This window comes from Solanum lycopersicum, chromosome 7 (genome assembly GCF_036512215.1).
Source record: "Solanum lycopersicum chromosome 7, SLM_r2.1".
Taxonomy (NCBI): domain Eukaryota; kingdom Viridiplantae; phylum Streptophyta; class Magnoliopsida; order Solanales; family Solanaceae; genus Solanum; species Solanum lycopersicum.
The window spans coordinates 67,650,578-67,669,537 of record NC_090806.1 but is presented as its reverse complement, the minus strand read 5'-3'; the positions used below and the strand labels follow the sequence as shown (position 1 = coordinate 67,669,537).

At 33.8% G+C, this 18,960-nt stretch overlaps 2 protein-coding genes and 1 pseudogene across 5 annotated transcripts; all 3 read right to left on the bottom strand.

Annotated features, from left to right (window-relative positions):
- Positions 1–434: 434 nt before the first annotated feature.
- Positions 435–6,536, bottom strand: ppc2 (phosphoenolpyruvate carboxylase 2). 2 transcript variants are annotated; one of them, NM_001320894.1, is given in 11 exon segments: positions 435–955; positions 1,054–1,440; positions 1,557–2,555; positions 2,951–3,105; positions 3,375–3,462; positions 3,564–3,667; positions 3,891–4,113; positions 4,732–4,816; positions 4,963–5,354; positions 5,924–6,127; positions 6,330–6,517. In NM_001320894.1, coding segments are annotated over 10 exon segments (2,895 nt in total). In that variant the 5' UTR covers positions 6,092–6,127; positions 6,330–6,517; the 3' UTR covers positions 435–661.
- A 3,764-nt stretch (positions 6,537–10,300) lies between these two features.
- GAME7 (GLYCOALKALOID METABOLISM 7) lies at positions 10,301–14,049 on the bottom strand. 2 transcript variants are annotated; one of them, NM_001365978.1, is made up of 5 exons: positions 13,764–14,049; positions 12,570–12,787; positions 11,788–12,032; positions 11,126–11,513; positions 10,333–10,945 (listed from the first exon to the last, which is right to left on the bottom strand). In NM_001365978.1, exons 1-5 carry the CDS (start codon positions 14,044–14,046, stop codon positions 10,520–10,522), a joined length of 1,560 nt encoding a protein of 519 aa, NP_001352907.1. In that variant the 5' UTR covers positions 14,047–14,049; the 3' UTR covers positions 10,333–10,519. The 2 variants fall into 2 exon arrangements, with proteins under 2 accessions (XP_019070415.1, NP_001352907.1); XM_019214870.3 differs by lacking the exon at positions 12,570–12,787 and having other exon boundaries at positions 10,301–10,945; positions 13,764–13,905.
- A 408-nt stretch (positions 14,050–14,457) lies between these two features.
- On the bottom strand, positions 14,458–18,051 carry LOC101268591 (cytochrome P450 CYP72A219-like; annotated as a pseudogene). Its single transcript, XR_011210837.1, has 5 exons — positions 17,623–18,051; positions 16,586–16,796; positions 16,002–16,240; positions 15,369–15,756; positions 14,458–15,040 (listed from the first exon to the last, which is right to left on the bottom strand). The product of XR_011210837.1 is annotated as a cytochrome P450 CYP72A219-like (transcript).
- Between the last annotated feature and the right edge of the window lie 909 nt (positions 18,052–18,960).

Sequence of the window (18,960 nt, the reverse complement as noted above, 5' to 3'; positions counted from 1 at the left end):
AAACTCAAATATACTATCGAATTTTGAGAAAAGACTTATCTATGCCATTTTTATTCGTAAAAAAACTCATCCATGTCATTATACTTTTAACGGATGATATAGAAGATGAGCATTTTCTCAAAGTTCAATAGCATATTTGAGTCTCGCTCTTTATGCCAATTAATACAATATTTGCTTGCTCCTTTTTATTATTTTTTTCATTTAAATAATACATCCATATATATTACTCGAGAAATGAACCTTCATAATAGTGAGATGATTTTATTTTATTTTAAAATGACAAATACTATTAAATAGCATAAGACGAGCTTGAATGGAGATTCACAATTTCATGAAGTTTCATATAGCCGATTCAAACTTGTTTAGGAATTAGAACAGAGAAATTGTGGTTAAAGCTCAAGTAAAACCTAGACCTATTGCAAAGCATAAGGTGCTAAAACTGAAAGATTGGAACTGAGATTAATTGCAAAAAGCATTTGGTAAATGAAGAGAAGTACTCTTTTACATCATAATTTTATTCAAGAAGCTACTAAACAAAGAGGGGAATAATTATTCATCCATTTTATGGAAGTTGCAAAAAAAAAAAAAGATGAACTCAAGGATACATGATTCTTAATGTTCACTTTATCAACCATTAAAACATAAAAACATAGTAATAGATTTAACCAGTATTCTGCATTCCAGCAGCAATACCTTTCATGGTCAAGATGAGTGTGTCTTCCAAGCCGGGAGCATATTCGCTTTGTGGGTTCAGGCTCACGAGTTCAGCAGCAGGTTTCGATTCTATGTATTCCTTGGTAATGTGAGGCCTTGGTGTGACTTTGTAGGTTGGATCACGAATCCTCTTTAGTGTGTAAGCTTGGCAGACATTTAAAGTAGTGATATAGGAATCACGCAGCCTGAGTCGTTGTTTTAAGGAGGGATCGTTCTCCAGAAGTTCCTTGTGTCCAGCAACCTATACAAAAGAAACATAGATAACATGGATATCATGCGATCAAGCATGATGAGTAAAAACGTATGTTAAGTGCGAGAACTTGGTGAAAAGTAATTTACCTTAAGCAGGAGGCTCTTTGTCTCCTCATAGTCAGACCTCAAAAGCTCACCGAAGGACCACAAATCTTCAGAAACCAGAAGCTTGTCGTATAAAGCAGCAATGCCGGGGTCTCCCTTAGCAAACACCATCTCAATCAAATCAGCAGTAACTCTAAAAAATGGCCATTTTTTGTGCATGTCCCGCAGCATATTGAGGTTTTTTTTATCCTTGTTAAGTGCATACTTAAATGCTGCCCCAAAGCCAAGCCAGACCGGCAGATGAAACCTAGTCTGGGTCCATGCAAAGATCCATGGAATGGCTCTAAGTGTTTCTATGCCTCCATTTCGTTTACGCTTTGATGGACGGCTACCAATGTTCATTCGACCATACTCCAGCTCGGGTGTTGCCTGCAATTGTGATCCAAAAGAAAAAATAACTTGTTAAAGTTGTAGAAATATTTGTTACCTTTTGGTAACACCTATTGTTAGATAAGTAATATATTGCATTTTCCTAGCACACTGACCAGGCGGAAGTACTCGACAAATCGGGGTTCCTTGAATACTATTGACCTATACTTCTCTGTAGCAACAACAGAAATTTCATCCAGAAGTGCACGCCATTCTGGCTTTGGGGGGAAAGGTGGATACATTCCATGTTCTAGGGTGGCAGAAGTGAAACGTTGGAGTGTCCTAAAACACAAGTGTTCCTCCCCAAATGATTGCTCAATAACCTCACCTTGAACTGTTACGCGAAGAGATCCCTGAATCGTATCAGGTGGCTGAGATAATATAGCAAGATGGCTAGGACCACCTCCTCTTCCAACTGTACCACCTCTGCCATGGAACATAATTAGCTTCACGTCATATTGTTTGGCAACTTTTATAAGCTCCTCTTGAGCCTTATATAGCTGCCATGCTGCCGACAGCCGACCAGCATCCTTTCCAGAGTCTGAGTAGCCAATCATGACTTCTTGCTTCCCATTAATGCGGTTTTTGTACCACTCAATTGAAAAAAGACGTGCAATAGCAGCAGGAGCAGCATCCAGATCATCCAATTTCTCAAAAAGTGGAACTACCCGTAAAGGTTGCTTCACGTGGCATTCACGCTGTAGAAGCTCAACAGCAAGCACATCAGATGGTGCAGTGGCCATTGAGATGATGTATGCCCCAAAGCAGTCTGATGGAAGTTCTGATATGACATGGAATGTATTCAAAACATCATCAATTTCTTCAGTTTTTGGTAGGTCGGGTCCAAATAGAGGTCGCTTGCCGCTGAGTTCAGAGAGAAGCCACTCTTGTTTACGTTCCTCAGACCACTCTCGATATGAACCAATTTCCAAGTGCTGGGTAATGGCATCAAGGACATCAGTGTGCCGATCCGACTCTTGTCTTATGTCAAGTCTCACAAGTGAGAGTCCAAAGGTAGAAACTTGTCGTAGAAAATCCAGAAGGCTTCCGTCAGCAATTGGTCGATCCCCACAAGCACAAAGAGATCTGTAGCAGAGCTCAAGAGGTTCCAAGAACTACACAAAATGTGCAACCACTTATATATTCAGGCAAAAGATTCAGTTTGTGGGGCAGAAAATCGAAATACATGCAATTCTGACAGAATACAAATGTGCATGCCAATGATTAAAAAATAACAAAGAGACGTGGCATATTCACTTCTCAAGTCCCTTTATCAGGAATAACACGTCAAGTTGAACAAAGAATAACAATGCTGCTTAATTTTAGATGCTTCACATTTACAAACAAGGCATGGGAAACAAAGAACAAGAAAGATAACAAAATAACGAAATATTTCATAAGAGTAGTGGAGTGAACCCATCATCCACAGAAAACCATTAGCCACTGGGCCACTGGCCCTTAGGGATTTCTCTGTTATGAAAAATACTAACAATAATGAAGTGTTGCACACCTGCTTGATGTTAGTATATGTTGCTTCCTCAGGAATTTCAGAGAACCCATTGGATAACAGTTGGCGAGTACGCTCACGTGTATGATATAGCTTATCTCTCACATCACCAATAATTACACGATATGGTTCACTTGGAGGAACTTGTTTCCAGAATTCTACATCAAAAGTAAATTTTGAAGGTCAAGAGTAATGCAATTGCTCTGTTCAGCAGAGGTACAGAGAAAAATTCATGCAGCCTCTGAAGACTGACTAAAGTACCAGACGCTGAAAATCTTTTCTTTTCAAAATCATAGACAACAACGTGCATTTTTCTCACTTGAAATGGAGAACATGCAAAAGATTACCTTAAATCAGTACTCTGAGCAGTGCTACTAAATTTATACGGAACAAGCAAGTTATTTTACTTAGCATTCATGCTAGATACCTATATAGTGTTTTTCGTCTCTCTTTAATGAACGGTGTAGTTCATCTGCCCGATCACGAAGCTCGTCATTGCAACGCCACATAGATAACTGAAATAACATTCTAGTTATAATCATCTATAGGGAGTAGAAAATGATGGCAACTTTTCAATATCAACAACAAAGAAAATTATGCAAGCGTTGTAAATTACCTCAAACATTAGATCATCTATCTGAGAGTAGTACAAATTCGCTGCCATCATTCGGGCCAATAAGCAAACATCTCTAGTGACCTCAGGAGTTACTCTTGGATTACCTGCATTTAGTGGCAGACATATCCTGAGTGACTGATGGAAGAAGTATTTACATGATCTTCTATCAAAAGAATCTATGAAGCAATATCTTTAGAAGATAAAAAGCTTTGATTCCGTCCAATTCCCTTCAAAATATATCACGATTCAAATACCAAAGGTTTTTACGTTCTCTACAGCCAACTAAAGTAACTGAAAACAACATTGTTAAGAGGAGAGGAAATGTACCATCACGGTCGCCACCCATCCAAGACGAGAACTGAATGAGAGGAGCATTATAAGGCACTCGTTCATCAATCCCTATGTTTTTAAGAGCTGTGTCTACACGTCGTAGAAACTTCGGAACACCGTTCCAAATTGTTTCATGGAAGTAACTCATTCCAGCTCTCATTTCATCTTGTGGTGTTGGAGGAGTCCTTCTGATTTCATCAGTGCGGAAAGCAGCTTGAATCTGCAGTATTGGTAAGCAGGATGCATTGTGAGAAGACAACGTATCCGTCTTACACAAACATTATAATTCACAGAATGTTCAAGTTCGAAGCTTTAATCCCATATAATTTCTTCTCAAGTGTTGCTTGTATAGTGTGAGAAAGAAAAAAATTTGAGCAGTGCTTCAATTTGATTGTATTCATGTAACATAGTATGCCAAGAATTACTCAATATTTCCAAACTAAACTTCAGTCATCCGTCACATTTTCCACAAGTATCATGACAAATGGAAAAGGTGAACAGAAAATGGTAGCATCGTTGTAAGGAATCCTCGTATTCATATCAAGGACATCTCATTTCTCAAACCTAAAGTTCTATTAGAATTATTTTGTTTGGAGATGAAATTTGACTTCCTAGCAACTGAAACAACGGAATGGTTGCTATGTCTTTTAGTCGAAATGACGTCTCTCTGTTGGGAATAGACCAAATAAGGGGTGAGAGATGAAGACAACTTGATAGGAGATTAAAGCACCCTTATATTTGCTCTAAGAGCTTGACAGTCTACAGAAAAGCATCAAAATTTGAAGAAGCAAAATGATATTTATATCAATGCAGCCAGAATGTGCACACCGATACTTACCTCCCTCTCTAAAGCTTCATCCAGCTCCTCTTTATCGTCGGGTGTAATGTCTTTAGCATACAACTGAGACAAACAATTGCGGATCCTAAACAGTAGAAAAGTCAGCACTAAAGAAGTAAAACAACTGAAGAAAAAGGGAAAAAGAAGACTTACATGAGTTATGACTAATACGATAGAAATAATAAATAAACAAAATTCAAACTTGTAAAAAAATGTGTAATAAGACCAGACCTTGCATGCTTCTGAAGCAAAGATCTTCGGATAGCTTGAGTCGGATGAGCAGTAAAGACCAAATCCACAGTCTGATTCTTCAGAGCATTAAAAACTTCTCGAGGAGACTTGTTCAAGTTCACTACAAGTCTCTTGAGTGTTTCTTCAATGTCGGATTCAGTCATCAAGTTGCTCTCATCTGAAAGTTCGCCCTTTTTCGACTTTGCCCTCCCACTGTTGGCAATCTGAACCTCCTCAGCCAAGTTGGCCATGTTAAGCATATGGGATATCGACTTAGCAACAACAATTGAATCCCCTGGATCCAAAGTTGTCAACACACTGCCAAGCTCCTCCAGCTTCTTCTTATCATGCGTGTTTTCATACTCAGCAGAAAGCTCATAACATTCTTGGACCTAAAATCACATCAACAAAATCCAGCATTATCAAAGGCGAAAGAGTAAAAATGTTCTAAAGTCTGTCGGGGCTTTACGCAGAAATGGAGGGAAAAAAAATACTACAAAATATGCTTGTGTCGTCCAAGACAAATAAATATACGAATTTATTTCAAACATATCAACAAAGAAATTGGATTTCGCTCATTGGCAAGGAAAAATATATACTTAAGAGCCTTGATAATGACACTAAAGTGCCCACTAATCTTAGCGAGGCAAAACACTTGACATGTTTTTGCACCTCACTTCAGGGATTAATCACATTTTAAGCGCACCTTTGATAATACTAAGAAATCACCACTATTAAAGATACAAAATGTTCAACTGAGACTATAGTACTATTTTTTTTAAAAACTTCTTTTTTTTATAACAATCGTGCACACACCTCGACTAATTCCACAGAATACCTATCACCTCCCGCCATTTCATTCACCACTGCGTCATACATAATACTATAACACATAAAAATCAAATCTTCAGCTAAAACACAGTTAAAAAAAAGATTGAAATTTTGAAATGCATAAACATACTGTTGTTTTGATACCCTCTCCATGCAAATCCTCAAGAATATCAAGAAATCGATCCAAAAGCAAAGCATCATACTCAACAAGCATATCATCTTCAGACACCTTAGTAGGTACCAAAAGCCTCATCTGTGCATCTATAGATGCAAATTTCTCCAAATTACGAGTAGCCATCAACCCCCTTTTTACTCAAACTACAAAATCAAAATCCTGCAAAAAATTATTTTAAAAAAATAAATAAAATAGTGGGACACAACTGAAAGATCATCATAATTTTTTAATACAAATTACCCCATCAAAACAGAATATTTTTTAAAAAAAGGGATTTTAAAGGGTCCACATGAAACAGAAAAAAAGATCAAATTTTGAGCATATGGCAATGAAAAAAAGAGTATTATAAATAATGGGGTACCTGAATCTTGATTTATTTTAGAACCCAGATGATGAAGAAAGGAAAAAAAAGAAGCTTTTTTCCAGTAAGAAAAACAAAAATCAGATCTTTTTTTTTTTAACTTAGAAAAATGATTTGGTTTTTGCTTTGTTTGTTAAAAGGATTTGTGATCTAAAAGAGAGAATTGTTCACTATATAATAAGCTCTTACACTCTACTTTGTCACTTTGTCATTTCATGGTATGTATTATATATATATAGATGGCTTATATTAAATTTATTTCTTTCATTTTTACTTATTCACCCGCGTATTTTTAGTTCTCGATAAATATTTTCTATTCAATCTTATTTATCTGATTTAAACTTTGAATGATTCTTTAAAAAAAATGGACGTACATATATTATCATAATAAATTAATATTTAAGATAAAATTTTAAAAAATAATTTAAAAAATAAATAAATAATTATAAGGTAATGAAGAAAAATTGATGACGTGCATATTTAATAATTCATTATACACGTATTAGTTAGTCTATAATCTTTAATTAATTTGGAAAATAATTTGAAATTTGTAAAACACTAAGGTATTAAATAATTCATTTTTAATATAATAGATAAATAAAAGTAAATGATGGATTAAATATATGAATCGATTATAAATTCTACTAGTTTCACGCATTTACTCAAAAGAATAGTCAAACATAAATTGATGAACGTATCAAAAATGTGAATATATCGATATGAGATGTGTGAGGAAGAAATTTTCTAACTAAATAATAAGCCCACTCTAAATACTTGCACTTATTCGATTAAAAATATAAATTTTACTAGTTTCACGCATTTACTCAAGAGAATAATCAAACATGAATTGATGAACAATTCAAAAATGTGAATATATCAATATGAAAAGTGTAAGGAAGAAATTTTCTAACTAAATAGTAAACCCACCCTAAATACTTGCACTTATTCAATTAAATTCTTATTCATAATTTTAATCTGAATTGAAATATTAAATCTAAATGAACTCATAACTTATCCTTTACGTTATTCCGTAGAGCCGTCTCTACATGGAATATTATCGATATCCCGAATTATCTTAATTATCATAATCATTTTTTGAAATTTAAACTTGAAATCTTTGAATGTCGAGATCTCGATCATTTTATCATAATTCATCTTAATTGTTGCTTTAGGGAGGGGGGAGGAGCTATGTAGAATTAAAGATTAAGTTATCCGTTCAATGAGAAATTACATTATTCATTCATATTAAACTTATTTTTTATGTATAGATAGTAAAATCTCATTTAATTTTCTCTTATGTTTATTTACTTCTTTATATTATGATATTCGTTTAATGACAATTCTATATACCCCATATTCATTATTGGTTTCTTTTCTGAGCATAACATTGCCAAATCATTAAGAAAATCAATATAGAAAAACACGTCTAATTAAAGCACAAAGTGACATAACTCCAACAATAATTTATAGATGACGTGTCTCTATTTTGAATAATTTTATATTATATTAATGTATAGGACAAAAATAGACGGATGATACGTGTTCAAGTAAGCAACAAACACGTGGAAGGTCGAGTGTGCAATAGTCATAAAACACCAAATTAGGAAGCATGTATATATATTTTGTTACGGAGAAAAGACATAAAAATATCATCGAAGTTGTTTTCAATTTTTAAAAAGATATTTTAACTTTGCAGGTGTCCTATTACCTCATTAAACAACTTCAAAGTAGAATGTATACCTCATTTTTCACTCAATACCACTTATACAAATATATTTGTATGTCACGCGCTAATAGACACTTGCCACGTATTAAAAATAATATTTAATTTTTTATGTACGTAATTTCTTTATATTCTTTTTTCCTTTTTCTCTTTCTTCTTCACCTCAACTTCGTTTTTTCTCTTTCTCTTCACCTTTTCCATTCTCTTTGTGCTTCAAGAATCTTCAAATTCATTGTGGTTGAGCAGATTTCGCAGCAGCACTATCAATTTTTAGTCAAATTACTATCAATTAATTTATTTATGCAAATAAATATCGTCAAATAATTAAAATCTAAATACTCAAATATTACCAAGTGAAATCTGACATTTAAATCACCACCTTTTCTAACTTTTACTTCGAAGTTGAATTTTTCATAGTTTAACTACTCCCAAATCCCAATCTTAATTTATAAGAGAGAAAAAAATCACCAAACTAATTTATTTTTCGAAAAAAAACCCTCAATAACATTAATTTAAAAAAAAACGCCAGAAAGGAAAAAGAGAAAAAGAAATGAAGGAAGATATGGATATTCAAGAAACATGGGTAAGCTAATGATGGTAGGGAAGATGAGAAAAAAAATTGAAAAATTAAAAACTATTCTTAATAAATTAAAAAAAATAATTAATACATGAGTTTTTATATTTTTTTTCAATAAGGCAAATTGGAAGTGTCAAATAACAATTTTACATTGGTATGAAGCTGTATCAACAGTGCTTCACGCGCCCATATGCTGTGACAACACGAGTGATGTTAAAATTAGTCAAAATGGTATATTTATTGAAGATTTAGATAGTTTCATGGGGTAATAGGACACTCGCAAAGTTAAAGTGTCTTTTTGAAAATTCAAAACAACTTCAACGGTAATTTTATATCTTTTCTCTTTGTAATATATAGAGTTCTTAAATTGATGTTCATGAAAGAACATAATCGTTATAAAAAGTTGTCATATGTTCATGAAAAAATATCGTTCTGATGAAAAGATATCTCTTAATTAAATTCTATATATATAAAGATTTTTTATAATTACCCTAAGAAAAATATGCATGAATAAATTAAGGATTCGTTTGAATTTTTCTCAATATATATATACAAACAATATCTCCTTAAAGAAAGTAATTACATATCTCAAAGACATTTTCTTCTTCAATCGTATTTGTATTATTTTTTCTAATATACTTTGCCTCGAAGGAGTGAAAGCGGATCGAGACTCAAATATTTAAGAGGAAAATACACTTAGTTTCTTTTCTTAAGCTAATCTCTTCTATCACGATTTATATTTCTATATGCTATTAAGAAAAGATAATCTACACGATCTGTAATTATAAACCCGAAATTCTTTGAATTTCAATATCATTTGCTGGAGTTTTTCATACTTTAGTTGGAAATATTTTGTCCATAAACTTTTTCCACGTTAAAGGATTATCAAAATATAAATAATAATCGAAGATAACTAAAGAAAAATATTAAAAAAGACATGAACCATATAATTTTTTTAAAAAAGCATTGCCAAGAGATATTTAACATGATAAGTTAAATGAACTATTTGCAATAATTGATGACTTATTTGATCATGTTACCAAATATCAAGAAGTGTTTACGTCTAATACTTCTTTGTCTCAATTAGTCAATTTATATTATATCATTTAAATTTTGATAGTTAACTATTTTAAGTTAATCATAAATTTAAATATAGGATTTTAAAGATTTTTGAAAATTATATTAAAAAAATATTATTCTAAATTACAATAATTGACTATTGAAATTAGTTAAAACATATTAACAAAATTACATGTTAAAGATAAATTTTATCATTAAAATGTAAAAATATCACATAATTTGAGACAGAACGAGTATTAGCTAAAAGCAAGGGAATTGAGTACTCTTAAACTTAAAACCTTTAAAATAAACAAAATAATGCAAAAACATTTAAATTTGTTTATCTTAAATTTTCATTTCCTTTTAGTTGGCTCAGTCTTTTTTTTTTTCTAAAAATGTTAAATCTTTTTTTCCTCTTAATTTCCTTTTTCCCTTTTTGTTAGTTTTTCTTCTTCTTTTTTGTCCCTTTGTCTATTTATTTAAAGAATAAAAGCAAAATACAAAGATAAAAATATTAGCTACCGTTTGTAAAATTTAAAAAAAATACATGACAAATAAATAATTAGACTAAGATAAGAACTAATTAAGAAAAATATTAAAATCACAGGCAGATTATTAATGTATAAGTGATGATTCATATTACGTCTAAACAAATTAAAATCATAATTTCATATCACATATTTAAACGAGCCCTAAAAAATTGCAACTTCATCCCTTTTAACTCTTACCTATATTACAAGACATCTCTCACAAACGATCCATATTTAATATTGCAAACTCCACCCCTTATTTGAGTCTTTATATTAATTCTTGTTACATTACATTACAAAACTAAAGTTTGTGCAAAATAAGTGGAGCACCATACTGAGGCTGCATGGTTACTAAGGATTTAGGAGCATGTGTGTAAGATGGAGACAATTCAAAAGAGAAGCTTTGTAGGATCATACACAAAGCCATCTTTGCTTCTAACATGGCAAAATTTTGTCCAATGCATATTCTTGGACCCCATGAAAATGGAAAATATGTAACTTTACCTTTTGTTGCACTTGATATTCCTTCTCTAAATCTCTCTGGATTGAACTCGTTTGCATCTTCACCCCATATATCTTTATCATGATGCAATAAGATCATTGGCAATGAGACTAGTACACCAGCTGGTAGACACAATTCTCCTAATACTATGTCTTCGTTAACCTGTCGATTAAGTGTTATCAATGGGGGATATAGCCGTAATGACTCGTACAAGATCATTGTTACCTGCAAAAAATTGCTTCTCCTTTAGGTGTATATCTTAGCATGAATTCACTAGAGTACTAAAGTCAGGTCCTCGGTAAACTGAAGTTGCGTTATGCCTTGTCTAATCACCTCTACCAAAGTTCTACTTCTGCTTTTAGATGAAGTAAACCAAAAACAAACAAAAAAAAACAGAATACTCACAACTTTTAGATGATTTAATCCATCAAAATCTGGTTTCCGACTCTCAAACACTTGCAAGACTTCTTCTCTGGCCTGTGTCTGCCAATCTTGATACCGACTCAACAACACCAGAGTCCACACGAGTAAGACTGATGTAGTTTCTTGGCCAGCAAAATAGAATAACTTGCATTCTTCGATGACTTCTTCGATGCTCATTCCAAAATCCTTGTTACCGTGCTGTTCAATTTCTTTGAAATTTGATTCAAGCAATATGCCTAACAGATCCTCATTATTATCGGCATTCCCTGCTTTCATTGCCTTCATTCTTTTATCGATAATACCTTTAACTGAGGTCCGAACTTCGTTTTTTATTTCCTTCATTCTTCTGTTCCTCTTTGTTGGCAAAAATCTTTGAGATTATATTATAAGCCAGAAAACCAAAATGCATTAATTAGATGAAGTAAAAGCTATGTGCATCTCCTAATGAACTTTGTAGTTTATAATAGACCACTTTGGCTCTATGTTGTTCCGACTCTCCAAAAAAACGTTACTGCACTCATGTCGGATCCTCCAAAAAAACGCTATTTTTGGAGGATCGGAATTCCAACTGTCATCATTTTTGAAGAGTTTGAACAACATAGCTATGACTACAGTTTTTCAATTCCTAGGATAAATTAACTTACCTCCGCCCTGGGATATAAACTTCACGTACAGCGTCGATAAAATTCTGAGCTTGTTCCGTTTGAAGTTCAAAAATCTTTCTACCTTCTTCATAACTACTTCCAAAAGCTGTCCGAGAGATTACATCACAAGTTAATTGCTGAAGGTGAGGCCATACATCTATCTCACGAGAGCTGCCAAGTGGAACAGCATCTTCCCATTTGCTCAGCATTTCAGTACAGCTCAAGTGAAAAGCTGGGAGCATATGCTGTTCGACAAATGTCAACGAGACAACACTTAAAACAGAATTAGCTAATACAGATATAGTGATACCGTCAGTATCTAGTTCGATAAAAAAGAACAGAGTTCAAATAACAAATAAGGCGAAACACGGTCAGGAATATTACAAATCTCTTTATAATAAAAACAGATCCATAATACATCTAAGACATTACACAACAAATGTAGCCAGAGAAGCAAGAGTGAGCATTTTTATAGTTTAGTGGATGAAAAAACTAGAACATTGAACGCTGATGCAGACGAGATTTGACACTGAAGAACCATAAGACCCTTCTATACTTGTCTAACTCAAGTTAAATATCAGGATTTAATTGCAATAGTCATATGCAGAATACATAAAACATTAGATAGAAAGATAAGGATAGCGAATTAAAGGGGATAGAAAGACTTGTAGAGAGCAGTAGCTAAAGAAGCATGAGCCAGCATTTTATCCGTCGTGTACAAACATAATAATTTCTAGTTGACCAATCACAAAGTTTGAAGGAGGGCGCGGAAGAAAAGCAACCTTAAGCTTCTCTAGATGGAAAGCGGGATTGATAATTTTTCTATGTTTGGCCCATTTATCTTCTTCATAGGTTGCTAGTCCTTGTACCAATAATGCTGCAAATGGATTTCCACCGGGCTTTTGATACAAATAGGTTTTCGAGAGTACTTCCTTAATAAGCTCAGGGTCCATGATTATTACTTGTGGTTTTGGACCCAACCATATAAAACATTTTTTCCCTGCAAGCATATGTCTTAGGATTAACTACTAGTACAAATCATTCTCAATTAAATCAGCTTCATTAATCACAATCATTGTTTGATTCACTTTAAGAACCAAACATGTGTATATCCTTACGATAATAGGTGTGTGGCGGTAATACTCAAACCAGGACCTCTGTAAAGATACGACACCTGAGTCTAACTCAACTGTAAAAGTTAGCTCATGAGAAAAGGATTATCAAAGCTCATAGCCATATAAGCAAACCACCAGTCTAATCCCCAATCGATATGACACTTTGACCTATCCTAAATCTAAAATGTGGGAAATAGGGATTCAAACTCGGGCAGGCTGGGCAAATTAAGCCCTTTTCACCACTGTGCCATGGGTCACACTTGTGTTAGTGGAGTCAAAAGTTAATATATAGATATAAAATTTTAAAAACTGATCATATATATATATATATATGGTGTTATTTATGAACCCACTTGAACCTCTGTGGGTGCACCCCTGCATCCCTATCACGCCTAGGCCTAACTATAGTGTAGACCGATGCTCAAACGGGGATGAACCCGACTCTGATACTACAACTAGCCTTAACTCAACCAAAAGCTAGCTCATGAGAAAGGAATTGTCCAAGCCCATAGCCATATAAGCAGACCACTAGTCTAATCCCTAACCAATATAGCACTTTGACCTATCCTAACACCCCTATCATGCCTAGGCCCAACTAGAGTGTTGTGTGATGCTCAAACAGGGATGAACCTGACTCTAATACTACAACATGCAAAGATATAACATTGGGCTTAACTCAACCTAAAGCTAGCTCATGAGAGGAGAATTGTTCAAATCCATATAAATAGACTTTGACCTACTATAACAACTTCTACCTACTCGTGTATCAAATTATGAGTGACCAAAAAATTTAAAATACGGTGTAACTCTACGAGTGCGGTCTAGAGAAATTAGAGTAATAAGCAAAGTATATAGGAGTACCATATTTCTTGGTGGTCTCAAGAAAGAAAGGCACCAATCTTGGAGCTATATCATCAGACAAATTCATAGGTTTTGAACTAGCTTCCCTAATCATTCCAATAAAATCATTCAAATCCCCATACAATATTTTGTAAGAGTTCCCATTTAGCCCTTGTTTCCTCAACAAATTCTCCAACTTCTTCGGATTGAGCCAAACCCAATTTAGTACTTTCCACAGACACACAAACAGAGCAATTGCTATGGCAGAACAACACACTCTTACTAATATTTGAATTTCGTCCATTTTGTTTGAGTTGAATTTGTGTGTAAAAAACGAGGAGTATTAATTTATATATACTATGTCTCTGGGAACTAACAAACGACGTCGTCAACAATGATGAGCAAAGACACCAATGAGTGGCTCTGATTTTCTCTTATATTTTTAATCATTTTCGTTTGTTTTTACTTGTTATTTCGTATTCTGACATTCATAATTTTAGTTTAAAAAATGAAAAAAGAATTAGTGTACAAGTGTATGTAGTGGTTTCATTGCCAAAAAGGCCGGCTGTGCTTACTGCTTACTAGCATGTCACATGTTTTTATTGTGACCAAAAAAAAAACAGTTATTTTTTCCACAAATTCTTTAGCTTAATGTGTTTGTAGAATATATCTAAATTTGTCATAACAATAAGCTTCTCATTGGTTCTTGAGATGATTTGTATATAATTTGCATCATGTTATTTATTCTCTGGTACAGATAAAAGGTTTAAACAAGAGTTATTGAGTTTGTCTGAACAATAACATATCCAGTATAGTCGTACAAGTGAGGTCTGCAGAGTGTGGAGTGCAAAGATACCTCACGTAATATGAAATTATAGTTTGTGGAAAATAAGAGGAGCACCATACTGAGGCTGAATGGTAAGTAGGGGTTGAGGCGCATGTGTGTAGGATGGAGACAATTCAAAAGAGAAGCTTTGTAGGATCATACACAGAGTCATCTTTGCCTCTAACATTGCAAAATTTTGTCCAATGCATATTCTTGGACCCCATGAAAATGGAAAATATGTAACTTTACCCATTGTTGCACTTGATATTCCTTCTCTAAATCTCTCTGGATTGAACTTGTTTGCGTCTTCACCCCATATATCTTTGTCATGATGCAATATGATCGTGGGCAATGAAACTAGCACATCAGCTGGTAGACACAATTCTACTAATACTGTGTCTTCACTTGCCTGTCTGTTATGTGTAAATAATGGGGAATATAGCCTTAGTGACTCGTACAAGATCATCGTTACCTGCAAAAAAAAGGCTTCTTCTTCAGTTATATCTAATGACTCGTACAAGATCATCGTTAGCTTGTAAGTTACAAGTTGTAATTGTGAAATTAGGTCTTAGGTCTAACTCACACCGCAAAAGCTAGCTCAAAGAGAGGAGGATTGACCAAGCTTTATAAGGAATCTGCTCCATCTTTTAACACCCCACCTCACGCCCAGTGCTTAGAATCTGGTGCGTGGACAATGAAACATTAGTATCACAAAGCTCTCAAGCAATAGCAATAACAATGAGAGAAGGAACTCATGGCACATGAACTAAACCAAGAATTAAAAAAAACAGAATACTCACAACTTTTAGATGATTTAATCCATCAAAATCTGGTTTCCGACTCCCAAACACTTGCAAGACTTCTTCTCTGGCCTGTGTCTGCCAATCTTGATACCTACTTAACAACACCAGAGTCCACACGAGTAAGACTGATGTAGTTTCTTGGCCAGCAAAATAGAATAACTTGCATTCTTCGATGACTTCTTCGATGCTCATTCCAAAATCCTTGTTTCCGTGCTGTTCAATTTCTTTGAAATTTGATTCAAGCAATACGCCTAACAGATCCTCATTATCGGCATCATGACCTGCTTTCATTGCCTTCATTCTTTTATCGATAATACCTTTCATTGAGGTCCGAACCTCGTTTTTTATTTCCTTCATTCTTCTGTTCCTCTTTGTTGGCAAAAATCTTTGAAATTATATTATAAGACAGAAAACCAAAATGCATTAGATGAAGTAAAAGCTATGTGCATCTCCTGATGAACTTTGGTTCTATGTTGTTCGGACTCTCCAAAATAGTTCCTGCAACCATGTCGGATTCTATAGAAATGCACTAATATTTGGAAGATCCAACATGCAACCATCATCATTTTTAAGAGTCCGAACAACATAGCTTTGGCTACAATTTTTCGATTCTCAGGCAAATTAATTTACCTCCATCCTGGGATATTAACTGAGCGTACAGTGTCGATAAAATGCTGAGCTTGTTCCCTTTGAAGTTCAAAAATCTTTCTACCTTCTTCGTAACTACTACCAAAAGCTGTACGAGAGATCACATCACAAGTTAATTGCTGAAGGTGAGGCCATACATCTATCTCACGAGAGCCTTCAACAGCGTCTTCCCATTTACTCAACATCTCACTACAACTCAAGTGAAAAGCTGGAAGCATATGCTGTTCGAGAAAATGATGTAAGGGAACATATAACGATGACACAACACTTGAAACAGAATTAGGAATACAGATATAGTGATACCATCACCATCTAGTTTAATAAAAAGAAAGAGCGTTCAAACAACAATTAAGGTGAAACACGTTCAACAATATTACAAATCTCTTTAATATAAAAAAGATTCATTTTACGGTAATATATCTAAGACATTATCAACTTACATAGACTAAATGCCCCGTCCAAGCCTATGAACTTACATAGAACTGTAGAAGAGTCTTGACAAATGATGAATTTACTAGAAATAGTCATACGTTAAAGGAGGAAAAACGAAGAAACGTCTGACAAACCTTTAGCTTCTCTAGATGGAAAGCGGGATTGATAATTTTTCTATGTTTTTGTCTTCCTCATAGGCTGCTAGTCCTTGTACCAATAACGCTGCGAATGGATTTCCATGAGGCTTTTGATAAAAATAATTTTTCGAGAATACTTCCTTTATAAGCTCCGGATCCATGATTAGTACTTGTGGTTTTGGACCCAACCAAATAAAAGACTTTTTCCCTGCAAGCATATGTATAACTAAGAACGCGTTTAATTTGGATTATGTTTAGCTTATATCATCATCCTCAATTAAATCAGCTTCAGTAATCACAATCATTGTTTGTTCTTCTTGATAATAGAGATGTTTGGCCGTCAGACTCAATCCAAGACCCCAGTATAATATTGGCCGTCAGACTCAATCCAAGACCCCAGTATAATATTGGAGTCTGACTCAACCGGAAAAGCTAGTTCATGAGATGAAGATTACTCAAGTTCATATAAGCAGACCACTAGTTCATTCTCCAACTAATGTGGGACTTTGACCCACTGGACACTTCTAACTACCTCTATCTACTCGTACATCATGTTGTGAGTGATCAACTCATCTAAAAGTTTAAGGTATCAAATAAAGCACAATTTTTATTTACTTAAACATATCTTCAACTCTCGAACAAATTCATCCCCTCCTCTACCTAAGAAGCATCTTTATGTACACTTCATACATCTTTTGCTTGTAAATTACCTAATCTTACAGACAAAACATAAAATTTACTTATAACGCCTGCATCAACGTACAAAACTTTAGAGCATGATCTAACGTTTTCTTATAAGAACTTCAGTCTTCTCAAAAATACCTAAAATTAAGGGACTTATTTTTCTTTTAACAGATTTTGTGTAATCCTACTAGTAGAGTCTCGAGGAGAGCATATGCCGACCTTACCATACCTTGGGTAGAGACATTGTTTCTGATAAACACGTCTGACTTAAAAGGAAAAATATATCAAAGCAGATACTAAGTAAAGCATGACAAATCATTCTCGAGATAAACAAAAAATAAAGTACATACCATATTTCTTGATGGTTTCAAGAAAGAAAGGTACCAATCTTGGAGTTATATCATTAGACAAATTCATGGGCTTTGAATTAGCTTCTTTAATCATCTTAGAAAAATCTTTCATGTCTCCATACAATAATCTGTATGAATTCCCATTTAGCCCTTGTTTCCTCAACAATTTCTCCAACTTCTTTGGTCTGAACCAAACCCAATTCAGTACTTTCCATAAACAAACAAACAGAGTAATTGTTATGGCACAACAACATGCTGTAACTAATTCCATTTTGTTTCAGTTAAATTTTTGTGTCCCTATACTTATTTATATCTGTGGGCAAATATCTGAGGGTGTTTTCGTAATTATACATCCTATAATAACAAGAAGGGCTCGGATTTTCTTTTACTTTTTAATTACTCGTTTCATTTTTACTTAGTGCAATTCCCGCTCTCCACATTTTTTTGGGGTGTGTTTTAACCCAGGACGTTAAGAATATGGTCCATGTCTAATCAAACTAGTTCTTTAATGCAAAAGCTGTTGAATAAGAAAAAGTAAAATAAATACGAATGATCTGATTGACTATTTGAATTCTTATCTTATTGGTGAAGGTTAAATTCCCACGTTATAATCTTCTCTTCGTTCCCTCTACCTCAATTATATCTATATCTATATAGAGAGAGTCCAAAATATTCTTTCCATCCAATTATTGGCTTCAAAATACCCTTGTCATTCACATTTGAATTCAAAATTGACCACTTATTTAACGGTTTTAAATTTAAACTATTTATATATTTTTTTAAATACGTGGCACTCAACTATGTATAATTTATAAATCAATCCACTATCCACTTATTACTAATTAAACCCCACGAAATCAATAAATATTCATAGGCTTTGAGTTAGCTTCTTTAGTCATCCCAGATAAATCTTGCATATCACCATACAAAATTCTGTATGAATTCCCATTTAGCCCTTACTTTCCCAACAATTTCTCCAACTTCTTTGGTTTGAACCAAACCCAATTTAGTACTTTCAATAGACACACAAACAGACTAATTGCTATGACATAACAACATATTGTTACTAAAATTTGAATTTTTGTCCATTTTGTTTGAATATAAATTTACGTATAAATATAAATTACTACTATATATTTATATCTACCATATCTGTGAGACATTGTTGAGCAAAGGAAAATATCCGAGGACTTTTTTGTAATTATAATCCTAAAATACATAGATTGTATCCCTACCCTCATAAACTTGGGCACCGAAAAAAATCATCGTATGTAACACATGTCTACATTAAGTGAATATTTTAAAAAAAATTCAATATTGTAACAGTAAACATAATAA

Bases quoted from the DNA above. Each gene is read 5' to 3' on its own strand.
- ppc2 (XM_019214634.3), bottom strand. From the start codon at position 6,091: ATGGCTACTCGTAATTTGGAGAAATTTGCATCTATAGATGCACAGATG. The intron at 5,355-5,923 runs GTATGTTTATGC...ATGTGATTTTAG, and splicing joins GAGAGGGTATCAAAACAACA to GTCCAAGAATGTTATGAGCT. The intron at 4,817-4,962 runs GTCTGGTCTTAT...TCTACTGTTTAG, and splicing joins TTGCTTCAGAAGCATGCAAG to GATCCGCAATTGTTTGTCTC.
- GAME7 (NM_001365978.1), bottom strand. From the start codon at position 14,046: ATGGACGAAATTCAAATATTAGTAAGAGTGTGTTGTTCTGCCATAGCA. The intron at 12,788-13,763 runs GTACTCCTATAT...ATATGCTTGCAG, and splicing joins TGAGACCACCAAGAAATATG to GGAAAAAATGTTTTATATGG. The intron at 10,946-11,125 runs GTGAGTATTCTG...AATTTTTTGCAG, and splicing joins GATTAAATCATCTAAAAGTT to GTAACAATGATCTTGTACGA.